The sequence below is a fragment of the Ambystoma mexicanum genome, chromosome 14 (assembly GCF_040938575.1).
Source record: "Ambystoma mexicanum isolate Mex_15411 chromosome 14, UKY_AmexF1_1, whole genome shotgun sequence".
NCBI classification, from domain to species: Eukaryota; Metazoa; Chordata; class Amphibia; order Caudata; family Ambystomatidae; genus Ambystoma; species Ambystoma mexicanum.
The window spans coordinates 152,562,767-152,583,608 of record NC_090940.1 but is presented as its reverse complement, the minus strand read 5'-3'; the positions used below and the strand labels follow the sequence as shown (position 1 = coordinate 152,583,608).

General features: G+C 47.7%; 1 protein-coding gene across 4 annotated transcripts in view; it reads right to left on the bottom strand.

Moving 5' to 3' along the window:
• The window catches only part of MIDEAS (mitotic deacetylase associated SANT domain protein), a 1,134,261-nt gene that overhangs the window by 42,106 nt on the left and 1,071,313 nt on the right, over positions 1-20,842 (bottom strand). For all 4 annotated transcript variants that reach the window (XM_069638766.1, XM_069638765.1, XM_069638767.1 and 1 more), the window contains one exon: positions 16,013-16,194. In XM_069638766.1, coding sequence (XP_069494867.1) covers positions 16,013-16,194 — 182 coding nt within the window. The remainder of the gene's footprint in view (positions 1-16,012; positions 16,195-20,842) is intronic.

Here is a 20,842-nt window from a genome sequence, read left to right as displayed (position 1 = left end):
CACCAACGGGTGAGACACGGTACCCCCCCCCCTTTTTCTAATCCCTTTTCCCTACCTTGCTACATAGGAACTCAGAAATTTTAACACCCCCCCCAATTTTGCAACACGAACACTTTAGCACATCATGAAAGACGGACAAACACCAAAGCTGTTTACCTGAAATGTCCCAATATAAGGGTCAGGCAAAGTCGGGTAATTTATCAGAATCGCACAAACCTGACAGCCCTTTCCCTTTCCTACAGGGATAAAAGGTGGAGCATGAGAGCAAAAGAGGAGCAAGGCAGACCGTACAGTGAGACAGCGATCCAAACACGGCAGTTTAAGAGGAGAAAGGCAGCGAATAGTGAAAGGGGGGAAAAGGAGAGACAGGACTTTGCCCTTTCAGACCCACACCTGCAAGACCTCTGTACAAGGAATCGTAAGACAGCGAATAGCAGCCCAAGTGTGTTGCAGCAGATGTCAACAGTACACGGAGCATGCCTACGCTGATGAGCAGACCAGAGAGAGACGCCTGCTAATGTGGTACTGGCCTTGACTCCAGATACAAGTAAAGCCAAGTGGTTCATCACAGCCAGTGAGTCGAGGGGAGAACCGATAAGAAACCGAACTGTGTTGAACGAAAGTCGCAAAGTGGCATATTGAGGAAAGTTCAAAGAACTGTAAAATTGTTAAGGGAAGACCAGTTGCAGAGGGGTCTAGCACCATCTGGGTGCTCACTGAAGAGACACTGGTTGATCCAGCGTTGAATGAAACTACTAATATCAGAAAGCCAGAGGGGAGCCGCGAGGAAAAGGTCAAAGTGGTCATCCAGGGGTATAGCTAAATCCCCGTACAGTCTGACCGACAAACGATTGAAAACGCAAGGGAAGTGAATCTCGCATCAGAAGAAAGTAAAAGGAATTGTGAAATGGCAAGAGTGAACCCCGACGGATGGATGCCAATAAGGAGGGGCAGAGTCTAAAGTCCCAAGGAACAGTGTGTTGACAAAAGTGAACCTGACAGAAGGATGTCCACAGTGAACTGTTTAATAAGACCTAAGATTTGTGAGTGACAAGAGAAATTGATTTGTGAAAAGCCATAGTGAACCCGATGGAGGGAGGCAAACAGTCGAGAAGGGTCTGAACCAGAGGTGAAGGCATCACCCAACATAAATTTGAAAGGAACTTTTTGTTTGTCATTTTTGAGAATATCAGGTCCTTGGATGCAAGAGACTTTTTGTAGAAAAGAGACTTAACCACCGCCGGCCTGGACATCTAAAGCTGAACTGCCGTCTCGTGCTGGGAAAGCTTGAGCGTCTGCTGTGCTTAGGAGTCCCACCTTGTCCCTTGCTCAAAACGTGGGGAAGGGAGACCCCCCCCAGCTACCACACCCCGACTTATCATTTGTGAACACTTCTTTCTTTCTTGTGAATCCCATCACACACACTTTTTGGTATTTAGTTGTAAGGATTGGCAATAGTTTTTTTTTTTAGTGTAGGCCCTTTCATTTTAACAGGATGCCACTAGGACTGCCTTATTTTGATTTGATGGTCGTTGCTTGTTCCCATCTTAGATTTAGGTTTAGATTAGGCGTTTTTCCACCCTACCTAAACAGTTTAATAAACACCCTTGAACTGTGATTGAAGCGTGCGTTATAGGCGTGATGGCCTACTAGAATCTTCGATGAAACTCTTGGCGATTATTGCCCTTGAGGGGCATTGAAAAACGCTGACAAACGGATCCCGCTGGCCAGTCAAAGAAACGAAAGATCACACAGGCTCTATTTAACAAAAATAGGAACTTTTTAATGGAAAAGCACAAAAACTTTTCAAAAAAGCTCAGAGCAATACACAAGGACACCCAACACTTGAACGCACGGTAAAAATCTGAAGATGGGGGGATTCCAAGATGGCTGCTGTAGCCACACCACTGAGGAACGCTCTCACACCCGGACTAGGGAGGCAAAGCTGTGGAACCATTGGGTCTAAGGTCCGTTACCCTCGACTTGCAACAACAGCCAAAGATAAAGCGCACACAGGCAAACCGGCTGACCAGAGGAGAGAGGCCAGCGGCGGCAGGGACAGGCTAGCTCGGCGCCAGGCTCAGACCCAAGTACACCAACGGATGAGCCAGCAGGGGCTCAGCTCAGCTGATAGCGATTCCCCTCCAAAAGGGGGTACAAGAGAGCGAAGGATCCCCAACAGGCTCTTGTTGGTGCCTAAACGCAGCTGACAGCAGGATCCGGGTCACTGCGCAGGCTGGAGGGGATGAGAAGATATTCCCCGAAGCGGCTGACATCCCCAGGCATATGGGATAACCAAGTAAGAGGGAGTGGGCACCGCCCCCCCCCCCCTCTAGAGGCAGAGAGCCCTCAGGAAAGCGCGGTGAACGAGTCCCGACACATCTAGCCTGACAGGGAATTCAAGCCTTGCTGCACCCCCCCCCGCCTCCCGCCCACGGCTTCAATCCAACACTGCTGCCATACAGCAACGCATGAACTGGGAGACTAACGGAGTGGCGGTGCAGCCTGAGGAGGAACCACACGTAATAAATACCGGCGCCTGTGGGTGGTTACATTTAGAACACCCAGGCCCGCGAAACCTGGTAGGCGGACCACCGCAGGGGTCACCAAGGAACAAAGAACTTTACATCGGAGGAAGCACAGGAGAAGTGGAGTGAGCTCCAACCAGGCGGCACAGGGCACTCAGGCCCTATAGGGGAAAGCAAAGCCCCAGCATCAAACACCCAGCTTGAAGCAGAACAGTGGACAGGACCCCCCGGAACAACAGGGCAACTCCTGGCATGATCAGTCAACGACCCCGACCCCATACTACAAGCAAGCAACGTACCCCTAAAGGCACACGCCAGCATCCTATGGTCACTTTGGCACCCAAGTGAGCTTCAACGCCATAGTTCCCCCCCCCCCCCCCGCGGGGACCCAGGCACTATAGGGGAAAGCCCCCCAGGAACAAGAGGACAACCCCAGCACGGTCAGACAACGACCCTGCCCCCACACTACTAGCAAGCAGCGTACCCCCAAAGGCACTCACCAGCATCCTTCGGAAATTCTGACGTCCAAGTGTGAGGCGACACGCCTTACCCCCACGGGGACCCAGAAGCATAGCGCGAAAGAACAAGTTGCTTCTTACCTGGTAACGTTCTTTCGATGGGATGTTCCTCCGACGTATTCCTTAACTTTGATAATTCGTCTCCAGCTTGCTGGCCGTGGACATTTTTTTCAGCAGAGGGTGCTGCGCATCGACGTCCGTCGAGTTGGTGTCCCTCGACAGCTGACGTCACCATGCCCACAAATAGCCACGCGCAGCGTCCGTTGCTCAGTTCCGTTTTGTAGCATAAGATAAGTCATGCCTGAATTGGTTATTGACCTTGAAGGAGCGTAAGCTGCAACCACAAGGGAAGTATTACTGCAGGGATGGATGGGAGGGGAGATAAGGAATACGTCGGAGGAACATCCCATGGAAAGAACGTTACCAGGTAAGAAGTAACTTGTTCTTCGAAGGGATTGTGTCCTCCGAAGTATTCCTTATCTTTGATGGACTCCCATAGCAGTGTTGTGTAATTGGAGGTGGGAGTAAAAACGCCATGTTTCCCTTTAGGAATTAACAGAATGTAATACTGCTTTGCCAAACCTAGTCTCTTGACGAGAGGAGGAATCCAGGTTGTAAAATCTTCTGAAGGTATGCGCGGACGACCATGTGGCAGCCGCACATATATCTCGAACCGGAACCCCTCTTTGGAGTGCCGAAGAGGCTGCGATACCCCTGGTTGAATGAGCCCTAAGATTTTGAGGAGACTCTTTCCCTGCTAGTTTGTAACATTCCAGAATGGCCAAAATAATCCATCTGGAATTGGTCTGTTTTGTTATCGGTAGTCCCAATTTGTGCCCCGAGTAACCTACGAACAGTTGGTCTGCTTGCCTAATCCTAGCAAGTCTGCTGATGTAAAAGCTTAAAGCCCGCCTTGGGTCCAGCCTGTGTAGCCTTTCTTCCTCTTTCCCCGGATGGGGAGGAGGATAGAATGAAGGTAAGGTAATTTTCTGAGTGATGTGGAATTCAGAAACCACCCTTGGAAGGAAATTAGGCTTCACCTGTAGGACAACTTTGTCTTTATGAAAAATTGTATGAGGGGGTTTACAAGATACTTGTAATTCGCTCACCCTTCTAGCAGATGTTAGTGCCACTAATAAGACAGTTTTAAGGGTGAGAAATCTTAGCGAACAAGAGTGGTGTGGTTCGAAAGGAGTACCCATCAGGAAATTTAAGACTAAATTTAAGTCCCATAAGGGAACTTGGAATGGTCTTGCAGGATAGACATTAGTTAATCCCTTTAGAAATTGTATTACTAAGGGTAATTTGAAATACGATGGCTCCTCTGCAGTGCGCTTGAAGATCGATAGCGCTGCGTGATAGCCCTTGATAGTGCCAACTTGAAGGCCTGAATTTGCCAAATAGAGTAGAAAGGATAACACCGTTGGTGTACCATATGAAAAGGGGTCGATATTCTCTTCTCTACACCAGCTGCAAAATTTGTTCCAACGGCAGCGGTATAAAGACTTTGTTGCTGGCCTTCTGGCCGAAAGCAACACCTCCATGACGTCATCAGGGAGGACCCAATCCTTGTATCTCAACCTTTCAGAAGCTAAGCGTGAAGGTTGAGGGTTCTGATGTCTGGATGGAGAATCTGACCTCCCTTCCATGAGAGAAGATTCTCCTTGAGTGGAAGGCGAATTGGAGGGCAGATGGACATGTCCAGAAGGTCCGGGTACCACGTTCTCCTGGCCCAGTCTGGGGCAATTAGGATCATGGTCCTCCGGAATCTTCTCAACCTCCTGATCATTTGAGGAATGACAGGGACTGGTGGAAACGCGTACAGGAGTGGAAACTCCCAGTCCCCTACGAACGCGTCCCCTAGAGCTCCTCTCGGGGGCAATTCCCTTGAACAAAACAGATCGCACTTCCTGTTGGTACTCGTGGCGAACAGATCCACTTGAGGGGTTCCCCAAAGGGCGAAGATCTCCTGAAGGACTTCCTGAGCTAGTTCCCACTCCTGGGAGACTGCCTTGTCTGCTCAGAGCGTCCGCCGTCAAGTTCTTCTCTCCGGCTAGGTGAACTGCCGATAAGAGATTCCTTCTTGAATTGCCCAAAACCAGAGCTGCATTGCCTCTCTGCACAGTGGCAGTGATCTCACGCCTCCTCTTTTGTTGAGGTAGTGCATGGCCACTGTGTTGTCCGTCATTATCAGGACATTTTTTCCCTGTACTGATGGCAGGAAAGCTTTCAGCGCTAGTCTGATCGCTATCAGTTCCAATAGGTTGATGTGTAGTCTGGACTCCGACGGAGACCAACGACCGCTGATGGTCAAGTCGTTGGCATGGGCTCCCCACCCCGCGAGTGAGGCGTCCGTGACTACTGTTATCTCCGGCCATGGTTGCCAAAACAGTTCTCCTTTCAAAATGTTCTCTCGATAAGCCCACCATTGAAGGTCTCGGGCTACCTTGTCCGGAATCCGAAGGAGATCTGTCATTTTTCCTGAGAACTGCAACCACTGGGTTCTTAGTGCTCACTGGAGAGATCTCATTCTCAGGCGAGCCTCTGGCATAAGGAAGATGCAGGATGCCATGAGGCCTAGCAACCTCAAAAAGTCGAAGGTTGGGGAGATGTTGGGCATTTTGAAACTTGGTGACCATCTGCAGAATATCTTGAGCCCTCACCTCTGGTGGCGAGGCTTTTCACAGAGAAGTGTCCAAGACCGCTCCGATGAACTGGAGTCTCTGTGATGGCATCATCTGTGACTTCTTTAAATTGAGGGAGAAGCCCAGTTTGTGAAGGAAGTGGCAGACATAACTTAGCTGGATCTGAGCTTGTTCCGGAGATACAGCCCTGATCAGCCAATCGTCCAGGTAGGGGTAGACGTGAATCCCTCCCTTCCTTAGACTTTGCCACTACCGACATTAACTTGGTGAAGACCCTCGGGGCTGAGGTCAGCCCAAATGGCAGAACTCGAAATTGATAATGAGAGCTGCCAATTGCGAACCTCAGGTATTTCCTGTGTTTGAGATGGATTGGCACATGGAAATAAGCATCCTGGAGGTCCAGAGTTATCAGCCAGTCCTGGAGCTGGAGGGCCTGAAGGATCTGAGAGAGAGTTACCATCTTGAACTTGTCCTTCCTGAGGAACTTGTTCAATTCTCGTAAGTCCAAGATAGGTCTCAGTCCTCCGTCTTTCTTCGGGATGAGAAAGTAAGGGGGGGGGAGTACCAGCCCTTGTTCCTCTCCGCTACAGGTACCGTTTCTATGGCACCTTTCTCTAGCAGTTCTACAATTTCCTGCAAGAGGAGCGGATCTGGAACCTTCAGAGAGCTGTTCCCCGGTGGATGACTCTGAGGGATGCGTAGAAAAGGCAGGCAGTAACCTTGGGCAACTGTCTCCAATGCCAACGCATCTGACGTAATAGCCTGCTATTCTGTCAGATGTTGAGTTAACCTGCCCCCTACTGGTGTCTTGTGAGGAGAGTCCTTAGAATGGTTAGGAGGCGGCCGATGCCAAGGGTAAAGAGGCTTTTGTATTTTTAACCCGTCCACCTCGGGTGAATTTTTTCTGACCCCTTTGAACTGGCTGTCCTCTGCCTCTTCCGAATGCGGAATAGAATGGAAAGGACTTACCTCTCCAAGAGGTCCCTGAGGGGCGATATGGTGCCTGACGGATTGCAGCTCCCAGGGATTTTGCTGCTGCCTTTGATGGTTGAAGCTCTTCTAAACTGTCATCTGCCTTCTTACCAAACAAAGAAGAGCCGTCAAAGGGCATATTCAAGAGTCTGCTTTGCACATCTGGAGCAAAAACCAGACTTTCGCAACCAAGCAAATCTCCGGGTTGTTGTACTTGCCGCCATGGCCCAGCTGATCCTGTCAGCAGAATCGATGCCAGTCTGAAGGGATTCGCACATTGCGTCTTTCCATCCTTAATGATGTTTAGAAACGCTTCCCTTTCTTCTCCCTCCGGGAGGCAGTCAGCCGCTGATGAAGCACACTCCCAAAGTGTGTGGCTGAACCTTGCGAGCGTACAAGTAGCATTGATGGATTTCAACGCCATGCTACATGCAGAAAAGACGTTTTTGGCCATAAAGTCATATCTCTTGTCATCCCTGTCCTGTGGAACAGTAGGGTAAGCCGATTTACTACCTGATGAAGTTGCTGCCTGAACAACCAGACTCTCCGGAGTTGGGTGTTTGGATAAATATTCAGGGTCAGCAGTAGACACCCTATACTTGGCTGATAATATTTTGTTAACCGCCGGGATAACCTCGGGGGTTTCCCAGTTTGCCAATATTTTCCTTTGTAATGCCGCATGAAATGGCACCACAGGATCCTCCTATGGACCTTTAACCAAAATGTCTGTGAGGTCGTCTTGCTGAAAAGCAGGTGAGGGTGTAGACCACCCCATAAACTCTATTATCATTGCCATCAAGGTTCTATAAGGGGTTTCAGCATGTTCCCATGGGTCTGGTTTGGCAAATTCCACTTCTGGGGAAGTGTCCAACCCACTTGCTTCATGTAAGGATTCTTGGAGGTCCTTTAACCTACCTTCCTCAGAGGTAAATTCCTCTGGTACAGGAGTTGCAGATCCCTGCAACTCAAAAGGTCTCTCCTGATCTGAATTCTCCCCTTCCTCATAAATAGATGCTAAGGCTCTGGAATGATCAGATCTTGGAAATGGTATAAATCCCATTTACAGAGCAGAAGGGGCCAAATTCGTCATAATTGGCTGAGAAAACGTCAACGACGTTGACGCGGACGTTAAAGGCTTCGAAGCCATCGAGAAAGTTGGTAGAGGCCTCGAGGAACTCGAGAGTATCGGAATTCTACTCTAGGTTGTCAACGACATTCTCGTGATCGAGGCTCTGGGTATGGCCACTGGCTGTGAGGTGGCCGTGGGTTTGTCCTTTCTCGCCGTCTACGTCGAAGACGGCGTCGAATCGACTGACCTGTGCGTTGAAGAACCCTTCGATAATGGCGAACACGCAGATCTATGCGTCAAAGGGATCTTCGACGCCGGCGTCGAAGACGCGACCTTGCCTTTACTCGAGGGTTTGTGACGCTCTCGAGTAGCTTCTTTTTTCACCGGGTGCTGCGGCTCGCGGCGTTTTGATTTTTCGGGTCTTTCACCCAGGGTATCACCTTCAGCAGTCTTCGAGGGGGTCGAGGCCGCTTTCTCGAAGACGCCAAGCATCTTTTTCCTGAATTCCTCCCACTCAGCCTGAGAGCTATGTTTTGAGGGGCAGGAGACCCTTTTCGGGGAAACGGAAGACGACGAGGAAGGGGATCTTCAACGTCTCTTTTTTGAATGCTTAGATCTCGAAGAGTGATGGGAACTGCTTCGAGACCTAGAACGAGAATGTCTTTTGTGATGGCGAGGAGAAGAATGTCTCAACTCCGCCGAGGAAACCTTCGAAGAAGTTTTAACTGCCTTACCTCTCTCGAGCTTCCCCTTACGCTCCTTCAAGGCTTTCGCCGTCATGGACATGCAGTCCTCGCACTCCGAACAATGGTGCTCGACTCCCAGGAACCACAAACAGATCCTGTGAGGATCCATCAACGACATTTTCTTTCCACAGTCTCGACATTTTTTGAAGCCGGACCGTGGAGTCGTCGGTTCGGATGAGGAAGCCATCGAGTACGAGTCGGTATTCACGAGGAATAATGAAGTATATTTGACTGAAGAACTGAGCAACGATATTCCGAGGCCCCACAAAGCGCGGAAAAACGGAACTGAGCAATGGACGCTGCGTGTGGCTATTTATGGGCATGGTGACGTTGGCGCTGATACGGTGGCTATCGAGGGACACCAACTCGACGGACGGCGATGCGCAGCGCCCTCTGCTGAAAATCATTTCCCAGGCCAGCAAGTTGGAGACGAATTATCAAAGATAAGGAATACGTCAGAGGACACAATCCCTTCGAAACAGGGCATCAACACAGGTCCCCCTGTGCGCAAGCTGCCTTAGGGGCAACGGGCTGAACAACATCAAGGCACTTACAAATCTCACAAACTTGGAAGGAAGTGGCACACATCCTGGGCACAGCAGCAGCTAATCTTACTACAACTCAAATCCAACTAATAAATTGCAGCAAGGTCACCCTGTGACCAGCAGATTCAGAGCGAGTAAGGAGAGCCCACTCCCCCTTCAGAGGCATTGCGAATCGTGGTCCAGACATAACCAACGGTACCCCGAGCCTGACAACAAGACTCGAATCATACTGACAGTCCTGAGTAATGGCACAGAAAAAGCCTAAGGAGCTCAAGGAAGGGGCCCCAGTGGCCAAAATGGCAAAAAACCAAGAAGGAGCCCTCCATAAACTTTGGAGGAAAGATGGGGCGAACACAACGGAAGAAGAACGGGAGGCGATGGACCAGCCAGAAACAGAGGTGCCCCCAGTGCAGATACAAGAAGTGAAGTCCTGCAACAATGCTTCAAAGCATTCAGTGACCAAACGATAGACACATTGCAAACACAACTGAGCCTAATACGAAACAATCTTGCCCAATCTCTGCAGGAAATTAAAAGCAAAATTGTAGAACTAGATAGATGCTCTGGCGGACCAACTAGCAACTCACAATCTTTAGCTCCAAACCGAGGATCTGGAGAACCGCTCGCAAAGGGTGAACATCAGGGTTAAGGAACTTCCGTAAAACGTAAACGACTGCGACCTCCGGGATACAATGCAGCTAGTCTTCAAAGACTTCCTGGACATAGAGGCAGAGGGGATGTCCCCATTGACAGAATCCATCGCATTGGCCCGGTAAAATCTGAGCTGGGCTCCAGGCCAAGGGAGGTGGTAATGGCACTGCAAAGATACAACCAGAAAGAAGCGATCCTACAAGCGGCAAGGAAAGGGGCCCCCATAAAAATCAACGGCATGGAGATCCAACATTTCCAAAACCTGGCCAAAACTATGCTGGCAAAAAAGAAGGCAAATGGGGCCGGTGACCAGGGCCCTGTCTCAAGCCCAGATCCCATACAGATGGACCTTTCTATTTCGGATTGTCAGGGGGTTCGAGAGAGGGGGACCGCTGCATGATGGGAGTATACAGGGCAATCAAGGGGATGGGTGGTAAGAAGGGGATTCACCTACTCTCATTGAATGTTAGAGGGCTGAACACACCAACCAAAAGGCAGAAGTTAGAGAGAGTTTCCTGCAAGAAGCAAAACCTGAAATAGTGACTCTCCAAGAGACTCACATTCGTCTGAAAGACGGGTATAAACTGAGGCTAAGGGGTTATCCCCAAGAACTACAGGCAAATGTCAAGGGTAAAGTATGAGGAGTCCTCATAGCATTCAGAGATCTTGCCGACCTAAGATTGAAGGGATGAAGGTAGACAAGGAAGGCAGATATCTCTTTGCCCAGCTAAGATGGGGGGGGGGGGGCAAGTTACTCACAATTGCAACTGTGTATGCCCCCAACTCAGGAAAGGATGGATTCTTGCGGGGAGTAGCGGCAAAGCTGGCCCAATACTCGGAGGGACAGCTTATATTAATGGGGGACTTCAACATGGCATGGCACCCAAGGGACGCCAGAAGTGTGAGTGGGACCCCCGCGGCTAGAGGACCGTCTCAAAACCTACGGGCCACATTGGACCGGCTAAACCTTGTCTATGCCTGGCGTGAATCGCAGGGGGGTGCGCCAAGGGGTACACAGTCTATTTCCATGTGTATCAAACCTTTGAGAATCGACTGTATGGGCCTCCGTCATGCTCCTTGGTCAGATTCAGAACATAAAATTGGGGCCTATAGCCTTATCGGATCATCCCCCCCTGCTTTTGGAATTCCGTTGGGAGGGTCGGGACTCTGACCGTGGCGGTTCCCCAGTCACCTGTTGAGGGATACGATCATCTGTAATGAGATACAGTATACCATTCGTGAATTCTTCAAGAGAAATAGGACCCCGGCCCAGAAGGAACAGGTCGTATGGGACGCCTTTAAGGCAACCGTACAGGCAAAACTAATAGCAAAGCGCTGCAATCTAAACAGGAGCAAGCCCTACAAGAAGACTTAGAACAACGCTTAAAAGGGGTGATGGCCAGAATGCAAACTGATAAGGGGGTAGCAACTAGAAAGGAGTATAGACACCTTAAAAGGTCAAATTAACATTCTTCACACTAAACAGGCAGAGAAGTCGCTACTATTTCTGAGACAGCAATATTACATACAGGCAAATAAGGCTGACCGACTTCTGGCTCGGTAGGTAAGGAAAAAGGAGGCGGCTAGGATGATACTTCACATCCAGACCCCCAAGGGAACCGTTAGTTAACACACCCTCATAGGAGATCCTCCAGGTGTTTATGGAATACTACACAAATCTCTACTCCTCGGAGACCCTGGATAGTGAGTTCCAGGAGGCCTTCCTTAGATCATGCCAGCTTCAAAAGCTTGACCAAAGCCAAAGAGATGCTGTGAAGAGTGGAATCACAGAGTATGAAGTAAAGGCGGCAATCTGATCCCTACCTTTGAATAAAGCCCCTGGCCCGGACAGCTTCCCCGCAATATTCTTAAATGCCTTCCAAGATACACTGGCCCCAGTAATGACAGCCCTCTTTCACTCCTTCTGCAACACAGGGCAAATCTCCCGTTCCATGAAAGAGGCGAAAGTGATCTTTCCCCCCCCCCCCCCCAAGCCCAATAAGGATGAAACCCAGTGTAGCTCATAACGCCTGATCGCACTGATAAATTTGGATGCTAAAATTATCACCAAAATCCTGACCTCTAGGATAGACAAAATAGTGCCAGGCCTGATCCACCCTGACCAAGCAGGCTTCATCAGTGGGAGACAAACGTGCAACATTATAAGGCGAGTATGTCGCTTAAAAGAAAAAATAAACAAGGTTGGCCTCTCAGCGGGGGTGCTGGCCCTGGAAGCAGAGAAGGCCTTCGACCGAGTAGGGTTGTCATTCCTGTTCCTCACTATGGAGGCCATGAGGTTGGGTTTCTCTGTCTGGTCAAAGCCAATTACAAGCCTTCACTCATAAGGCTAGCTATAAACAGGCATATCTCCAAGGCGATAAATATATTTAGGGGAACCAAACAGGGTTGCCCCATGTCCCCGGTACTGTACGCAACAAACTTAGAACTTCTGCTAGCGAAGGTCAGACAGAAGACAGGGATAAATGGGGTCACCTTTGGAGGGGAGGATCACAAGGTAATGGCCTTCACGGACGACCTTTTAATGGCACTGACCGATTTAAACTCATTACCCTCAGGACTAGCGATACTTCTGGGGGAATTTAGAAAGCTAGCGGGTCTCAAAATCAACAACCAAAAATCTGAAATGATGATCCTACAAGGAGACAGGCCCAGACCCTCAGACTTTCCAGTCGCGGGTCAATATGTGCGAACAGAGGGACCTCTACGATACCTATGGGTGGCGCCAAACTAACTCTCTAGGCGGTATGTATCAAGAAAACTTCGCCCAGTTATTAGAATCAATAAGGATATGGCTCGGAGAGCGTGGACCTCTCAACGTGTCATGGATGGGCTGGATCAACATTATTAAACTGATAATACTTCCTAGAGTTGTATATTAATTCCAAGTCCTGCCCCTGGTGATACCACAAAAATACTTTAAATCCCTGATCAAAATGGTGGGAAATTTTATTTGGCAAGGGAAAAGGCCCTGGGTGGCGTAGAAAGTCATACCAGACCCGGCAGGAGCGGGTGGAATGGGTGTCCCTAACTTCCAGATGTACTACCGAGCGCCCCAGTTAAGGGTAATCCGAGAGTGGTTTGGAGGGGACCAGGACAAGATCTGGAATAGAATGGATAGGGCGGTGGTGGATAGACCCCTCGACAAAGTCCTGTGGTACCCAAAAGCGGATAGACCCCCCCCACCACACCCCCAACATGCACAGAAGCCAGATAACAGCTCTGGTGGTGATATGTGGGATGCAGTGGTTACGAGAGCAGGCATTACATCTTACTCATCCCCGTTCACAACTTTATTTTGTAACCGACAATTTCCCCCCGGGTCGGAGAAAGGGGCGTCTGCCAGGTGGGAAGACGTGAGCTGCCTGCAAGCAGGGGATATGATGGACGGGCAAGAGGTCAAGTCATTTCACTTATGTAAACAATCTATGGCCTGGGAGCTTACCCCACTGCAAAAATACTTGTTGACTAACTCGGGAGACTGACAAATGATAAGCATTTCTACAAACTGCTCTCCACATCAGTGGCCCAGTCTCAATGGACCTACATGAATCAATGGGCGGACCTATTACCCCTCCCAATATCTGAGGAACAAGGGTGGAAAGTGTGGCAGAGGATCCCAAAGCTAATGAGGGGGATGCAGAGCTGGGAAATGTGGATTAGGATGTTGGTACAGTGGCATTTAACCCCGAAAAAACTGCATAATATCTACCCCTCAGCGCCCCAGGCATGCTGGAGGGGTTGCAAGGAGGTAGGCACATGCACACATGCTGGAGGGGTTGCAAGGAGGTAGGCACATGCACACACATCTGGTGGACCTGTCCAATACTGAAATCTTTCTGGGAGGCAGTTAATCGGGCAATGAAGGCTATCTTTGGCTCTCAAATATGAAGCGAGTGTGGGGAGTCCCTACTGGTGCTGGGCGACGTTCTGGACACACTCATGATCAAACCCCAAAAGGTGGCATACATGGTTCTGAGTGTAGCGGCCCTATCACTAATATTGCAAAAATGGAAACGGGCAACGATCCCCACCGAGCAAGAATGGGTAGCCACCATCTGGCACTATACAGTGCCACAATGGGTAACCTATACCATTCAAGGTGATTACGCTAAATTTAAGGATGACTGGGAGGTGGCACTATACTGTTTGCACAAAGACTTCCGTGAACAATGGTGCCCCCAAAGTATCCGAATTCTGGATGTTCTATAGACATTGGCCCTGTGGTATACTCCTCGAACAATTACGAACTATATGCATCGCAGCGATCCAGGGGATGTCCTAGTCCCCTCCAAACCACTCTCGAATTACCGAATATCATGGACAGAGTTGCCTACGAACAACTTTTGGGCCACATAAAAGATCATCCGATTTTGAATAAAGTTCAGTCAGGTTTTAGACCTGGCTTCAGCACTGAATCAGCGCTTTTATTTATTTATTTGTATAGCGCTGCAGCCCGCAGGCATCAGAGCGCGTTTCATATAGACAGGGCCATAGTGACGGGACAACAAATAAGTGTGTGAGATTCTGATGTATGGTGTTCGATTTACTGGGGCTTTATTTGAATAGGAAGGTTTTCAATTTTATTTTAAAGCATAAATATAAAGCAAGTTTATTTCGGTTTATTTTGGAACTTAAGTCCAATATGAATGCAAATATCAATGACGGGACAACTATGTTGCTGGTGTCCTTGGACTTGTCCACCGCGTTCGATTTAGTGGACCACCCTCTCCTGTTGACTAGATTACAAGAGGTGGTAAACCTTTGTGACCAAGCGAGGGACTGGATGCAGTCCTTACTAGGTAATAGGACCATTCGGGTTTGTAGCAAGCTAGCAGAAGCTGACCCAGTCCCTCTTAACTATGGTGTTCTCCAAGGGCTTCTCTATCGCCGTTATCTACAACATTTTTACGGCCCCCCTCTTCCAAATACTTGAGAAGAAAAAATATGCTTCTCAAACTATGCGGACAATACTGAATGCCCCATTCCGCTATCGGGCATTTATGAGAGAGATGCCAAAACTGTGTTGGAAATTCATGATTTGATAAACGAACTGATGGACACGAGTGGGCTGGCCTTGAACCACAAAAAGACTGAACTCATGCTTGTTGTTTCCAGGCCCAGACTCTTGAAGCTAAATTCGGACTAGGACTCCTTCTGTATTGCGAATCACGCTATCCCCACCAAAAGGAAAATCAAAATATTGGCGATGATTTTTGACCAGTCACTTAATATGACAGCCCAGGTCGAGAGCCTGGTCTCCGCTTCGGCTCACTACATATGGCTCCTTTCGCCCCTTTTCTTTCCCAAAAGGGCTGCGAAACAGTAGCCCGAGCCATCATTTCATCCAAAATGGACTACTGCAGTTCCCTTTTGGTGGGGGTGGGAAATAGAGAACTTTACAAACTTCAAGTATTTCAAAACAGTACCATCAGAGCGATTATGGGAATGCAGAAGTATGCGCATTTGTGTCGGAGGTGAGCAGAAATCTGCACTGGCTTCCCATAGTCTCTAGGATTGATTTCAGTCTTCTCACTATCACTTACAAATCCTTGGCAGGGCTCTACCCTGCTTATATAGCCTGTAGACTTAAAAAATAAACTTGAAGTTGGATCTCTCCGCTCTAACAATGCTAAAATGTTGAAAATACCGAAGGTTTCTCTCGAATTGGTAAAAAAGGGCGCATTCTGGGTGGCTGCACCTGTTAAATGGAATACCTTGCCCCTCGAACTAAGAAACAGTCCCTCCTTGGAGTGCTTTAAGAAACATCTTAAAACATCTCTTTACGGCCAGTTTAGGCCCCCTCTCTCATCCACTCCAACATCTACTGCTTTTTCGGCACTCGTATGACTCCGGGCCACTTTGGTCGTGCCTTAGAAATAATTTAAAGTAAAGTAATGGGGGGGGGGGGGGAAGCATGTATTTGTTTACATTTATAAAAATGCCAATAATAGGACATTAAAAAAAAAAAAAATCTGAAGATGGCCTGACAGAGGAGGGGCTTAGGGAGAGGGCAGTCATTGGCTGGGGGCAATATGACCCAGAGCTCAGCGATTGGTTTATAGGAGAAAGACAGTATATAAGTGAAAGTGAAACTGTTTTCTTTTACAGAGGATTCCCAGCCTGACGACAGGGAATACACATGATCATGTGAATCCATGCCAGACCCCATGCTGGAGAAAAGCAATCACAGACAGCTACCCCCAAATTAGAACATTTGCGGAACTAGGAAGCAGTTTGGATATATATATATATATATATATTTTTTTATTCATGCTTATGTTTTCAGTTCTTTCCTAGCCAACAAAATGTACTCTTACCTGCCACACTTTACACATGGGAAACTGCCTTCCTGGTCGTGTGGTGCACTGCTAATGGTTTCAGGCTTTTTTCTCTCTGCGGGAGGACGAGTCTTCCTTTTTTTAACAGCTGGGGCTTCTTTTGGTTGCTCCACATTTCTCTGAGAGAGATCTTGGGGTCTATGGATTAGGATGTCTTTGGCCTTAAAAGAAGATCAGAATTGTTACAATTCATGAGAAAACAGTATGAGAGAGGCAACGGTGCAAGAGCCATGGTCAGGGTTGAAGAAAATATTTCTCTTGAACCCAGGGGAGAAAATAAAAAATAAGGTTACAAATGAATTTCAACTATGCACATTCACATGGAATACTTCTCGGAGAAGGACGTGGTCTAGTCATTTGCATTGGCATATGTGAAAGCTTTTAATTCATGGCTTCCACCAACACCACCAGTTACTGTAATTTATACAGAAACAGAAGGCTTTGTAAAACAAGAAGTGCTGCAGGTTAATTTGGAGTTAAAAATCAGCATGGGTTTTTAAGAACCAAAAAACCTGTGTCAAGCAGAAGTGTAATACACTTTTAAGAGCTCTACTAAAAGGTGGTGTTGTCATGGTGAGGTTGGGCGCTTGTAAGGAGGCCTCAATTCTGAAAAGGTGCTCTGGTGTAGACCGCAATGGCCACAGCAACTAAAACAAAAACAAGACACTCAATGAATACTACACGTCTGTAGTGAGTACCAAGGGAAGCAGAGACAAATTATGGCATTACAGGTAAAGAGGACTGGTATGTTTTATTTTGTGTGTGTTGTATTTTAGGATTTGTGTTGTTTACTAATGTTCATCTTTCTCAGGGACCATGAACCTCTGTTGTAATTCAGGTCAACTGGTGGTTCACCGACACCATATTCTCCTCATTGCTGTGCCCGGTCAGCATTTCAATTGCAAGGGTATAATTAGGGTTGCCAAAATGCCAAGGAAAATCAATTTAGAGCAGACACCAACGTCAAGTTGAAAAGATATTGGTTTATTAGTTATACAAGGAGACTTCTGCAGTACCCTTTGGGTGCACTTCAACAGCCCTGAACCCCCTGGTAATAGGAACCCAAGCTTTGGTAGAAGTCTGTACTACACAGGTTGGTAGCGTGTTGAGCAGCCAGGCTTATCTCAAGAGGGGTCAATGTGAGCTGTAGGTGAGTTACACAGAGATTCACAGTGACAGGTATTCAAATAAACTCTTACACACAAGGTTTCTTGATTAAACAATTATTGATTTATTTAACAGTCAGTTTGAGTAAGCCTTCTTCAGAAGGGGCAATATAATATTAACACACAATTACACTCCAAAATACACTCTTAGTTTCACTAAATCAGTAAGTACCTATTTGGGATGTCCTACTGACACTTCCTACACCCTGAGGTGACTTAAATAACTAGGACACTGTGGACATTAATATATCACTGTTGCATTTAGGGCAATACTTGGGAGTATGTCATAGAAAAAGGCTATTAGAACAAACAAGAGATCTCACAAATATTCGGAAGCAGGTAAGTACTTTTGGTAACCCCCAATGCAAAGTAGGTTAACCCCTTCCTGAAAGGAAGGCCAAACACACAGTCAGAGGGACGAAGAGTCATTCAGGTAGCCAGGCCAGGGCAAAGTCAATTGGGCAAAAGTCTAGGTAAGCTGAAGCAATTCCTGCAGGTATGTAAAAGTCTTGCACAAGGTTTTAGAAGTCTTTTTAGAAAAGAAGAAATCAAAGTATGGCCACAAGCTGATTAGGCTTTTGAGGTAAAGAAGCTGATAGCAACTCTACAAAAGCAGCCAAGACAAGTCTCAACTGAGAACAAGTGAAGTTACACAACAAGAGGTAAGTTCTCTTAGACTTTACAGTACCTTTGGTTAGAAGAAAGGGCTTTGGCTGGCTTCTGTTCCTGGCCACCTTTGCACATCCTGTGTTCATCGGCCTCAGTTGTAGGAACAAGAGTGGGGATGTCTGGAGGACTCCTGCACTGCAACGGGACTGTCTGCGACAGAAAAGGACCAACTACTATTCAGTGGCACTTTGCAGTTTTAGCTCCTCGCATCTAAGCAAATAGCAACACCGCAGGCTCTTGGCTGTTGAGTTGGACTTTCCTTGCATCTGGGGTCCAGTTCTCTTGATGTGGCTCAGGCTCGGTCAGTCCTGCTTCTTGAGAGTCCTGGTCTTCCTCTCCCTGGCTCTATGGTTTCCAGCAGCAATGGCAGTGGAAATTCAGCCAGCTCCGAGAGGATGTCCAGGTGGCTTACCTTGGAGTTGATTGGTCCCACCAACTCAAGGGGAGAAGTTGTCCTTGCAGGGCTTCTCTAGTCGAGGCGAATTTGGAGCTTCAGCACAGCAGCAGGGTTTCACCGGGCAGGAATTGCAGTAGGCGTCTCTTAAAAGTTCTTCTTCGGATTCCGTCGTCCAGTGGTCAGCCAGCCAATCACCTAGGCGTGCATTTCTGTCTCCTAAGAGACTAAGCATAGGGAGTTCCAGGCACCTCCCTTACTTCCTGCCGCCACCAGACACCCTGGAGCCAGAGGCGGGCTTCACTCGTGAACCCTGCCAAAGACCAAACCTGGTTTGGCGGGCAGAGTAAATTTCAAGAAGGACCTTTCAACAAAGAAATGGCAAAAAAAGAAGACCGGGCCATTTTGACAAAAATGGCACTGTTGGGTACTTTACTGCAGCTGCGAACACCACGGTAGTCAAAAGTAAACCACTGCCACCAGCTATTCATCGAGGAAAGGCCAACACAAAATTGTTACATGAGAAGCTAGGCGAAGGGGATACTAAGTAACCCCTCCAGCACCCTGATGCAAGATAGTGTGTGCTGGGTCTAGGAAGTTACAAGTGTAAGTAAAGTCAATTTCACTTCACTGCTCTTGGAAACAGTAGTTTATCCAAGAGAAGGTATTTAAACCTTGGGGAAATCTGAAAGACTTCCCTGTGCCACTGCACTGAAGGTGCTGTGTGACGCAATGTAAAAAATGATGCCTATGGAGTTTGTCAGACTCCACAACCAAAAGAAACAGTGTTCCACTCACATTAAAATACATGAGTGGGGAAAAAGGGTGTCACTCCAGGTTAAAAAGTCAAGTCCTCAAAATCCAGGAAAGTTGCTGAGGGTCTCCAATGTACAGCGGAATTCACACTTTTCTGAGAATTTTCCCTAACAGAGACTAAGAGAAATGCATCTTCTCTTGAAGTCCAAACAAAGTCTTGGGGTGCAACAAACAGCTCTTGCATCTCAGGTTAGCACTCCGCAATCCAGGATTCCTTACCAGGATATAATCAATCTTCATCCTCACCTTCTCACTTTTCACATGTAACCTCATACTTGAAACTTCCCCCTCTGACCACTCCAGTAATACTGTTGCTCTAATGCTAAACTTCAATTCAAACCAGACTCAATGGCCATCAACCAGGCAAAGTTATGCCCCCCCACCCTCTCTTCTCTTGCTCCTCCTCAGGCCTCTTCTATTCAGCAGGTCTTTCCTCAGACTCCGCTCCACTTCGAAGCGCCACTTTTCCCCTTGAAATTTCACTCCCTCAATCCATCTCCCAACACTGGATCACACTTCATACCCACGTCAAGACAAACATGCCATGCACCTCCCCTTTTCTCATAGTTTACAAAGAGGCATTCCAAAACTGCCAATTCCTATTAATTTGATGAAATGATTACTACTCTTCCCTCACCTTGCACAAACTCTACCCCACACTTCAAGCCATCTGTCTCCTCTATGACATGTGCCATCTCCTTTTCACTATCCGCTTAATGACCTTGCCCACTACTTTTCATCCAAAATAACTAAAATCTCACACCCTCACCTTTCTCCACCTGCTTAATCTCTCCCTCATATCCCCACAAATTCCTGCCTATGCACCTTCTCAATTTGCCCCTTTGGATTAGCACCCATCCTGAAGTCTGACCAGCACCCCAGTTTACCAATTAGCCAGACAAATGGTCAAGGAACATGTACCATTCACCTGCTAGTATTGCGTATCCTTCAGTTTCTCTCGGGTTCTTTCTGTACTGCTTCAAGGTAGCTACTGTACTACCAATCCTAAAGGAGTTTTTGGAGTCAGACCCAATTAACCCTGCCAACTATTGCCTTATATATGGGATACATTACTCACCGTAATCTTATTTCTGATGCTTGTATCTGCTTAGATTCACATGCTATGCATAGGCCGACATCTAGTGTTAGCTGCAGATTATTACATTTTTTGTTTTCGAAACTCAAGAAGGGACGTCAACAGGGTGTGCCAGTAATACTATCCCTGGTGTGACATCTACTTCACGCGTCGAGGTCCCTCAGATTGTTGTTTCTGACATGAGGTAGCATGAAGTGTAGCCTGAGTACAGATGTAATAAAGCACATGCAAGCAGATAAAGCCAGACAAACATCTATGCGCCTTCTACTCCACAGGGGAGGAAGGGTGGGCCCATGTGAATGTAAGCCGATACAAGCATCAGAAATACGATTACGGTGAGCAATTTATGCCTTCTGAGGCTTGTGGAATCTGCTTAGATCACATGCTATGCATAGATTAGCAAGCAGTGTCTGGAGAAAGTGGTGGATTGTGAGAAGGTACAGCAGCAAATAGATGTTTTAGAACTGGTTGTCCCACCTGTGAATCTGCTTTAGAATGTGTGTCAATGCAGTAGTGCTGAGTAAAAGTATGAATAGAGCTCCATGCAGCTGCTTTGCAAATGGCGTACAGACTTTTGCAATAAAGGCCGAGGTAGCTCCTGTACCATTGGTAGAGTGAGTTCTCAGTGTGAAAGGCAGAGTTTTATTTGAGAGAGAGTAGCAGAGCTG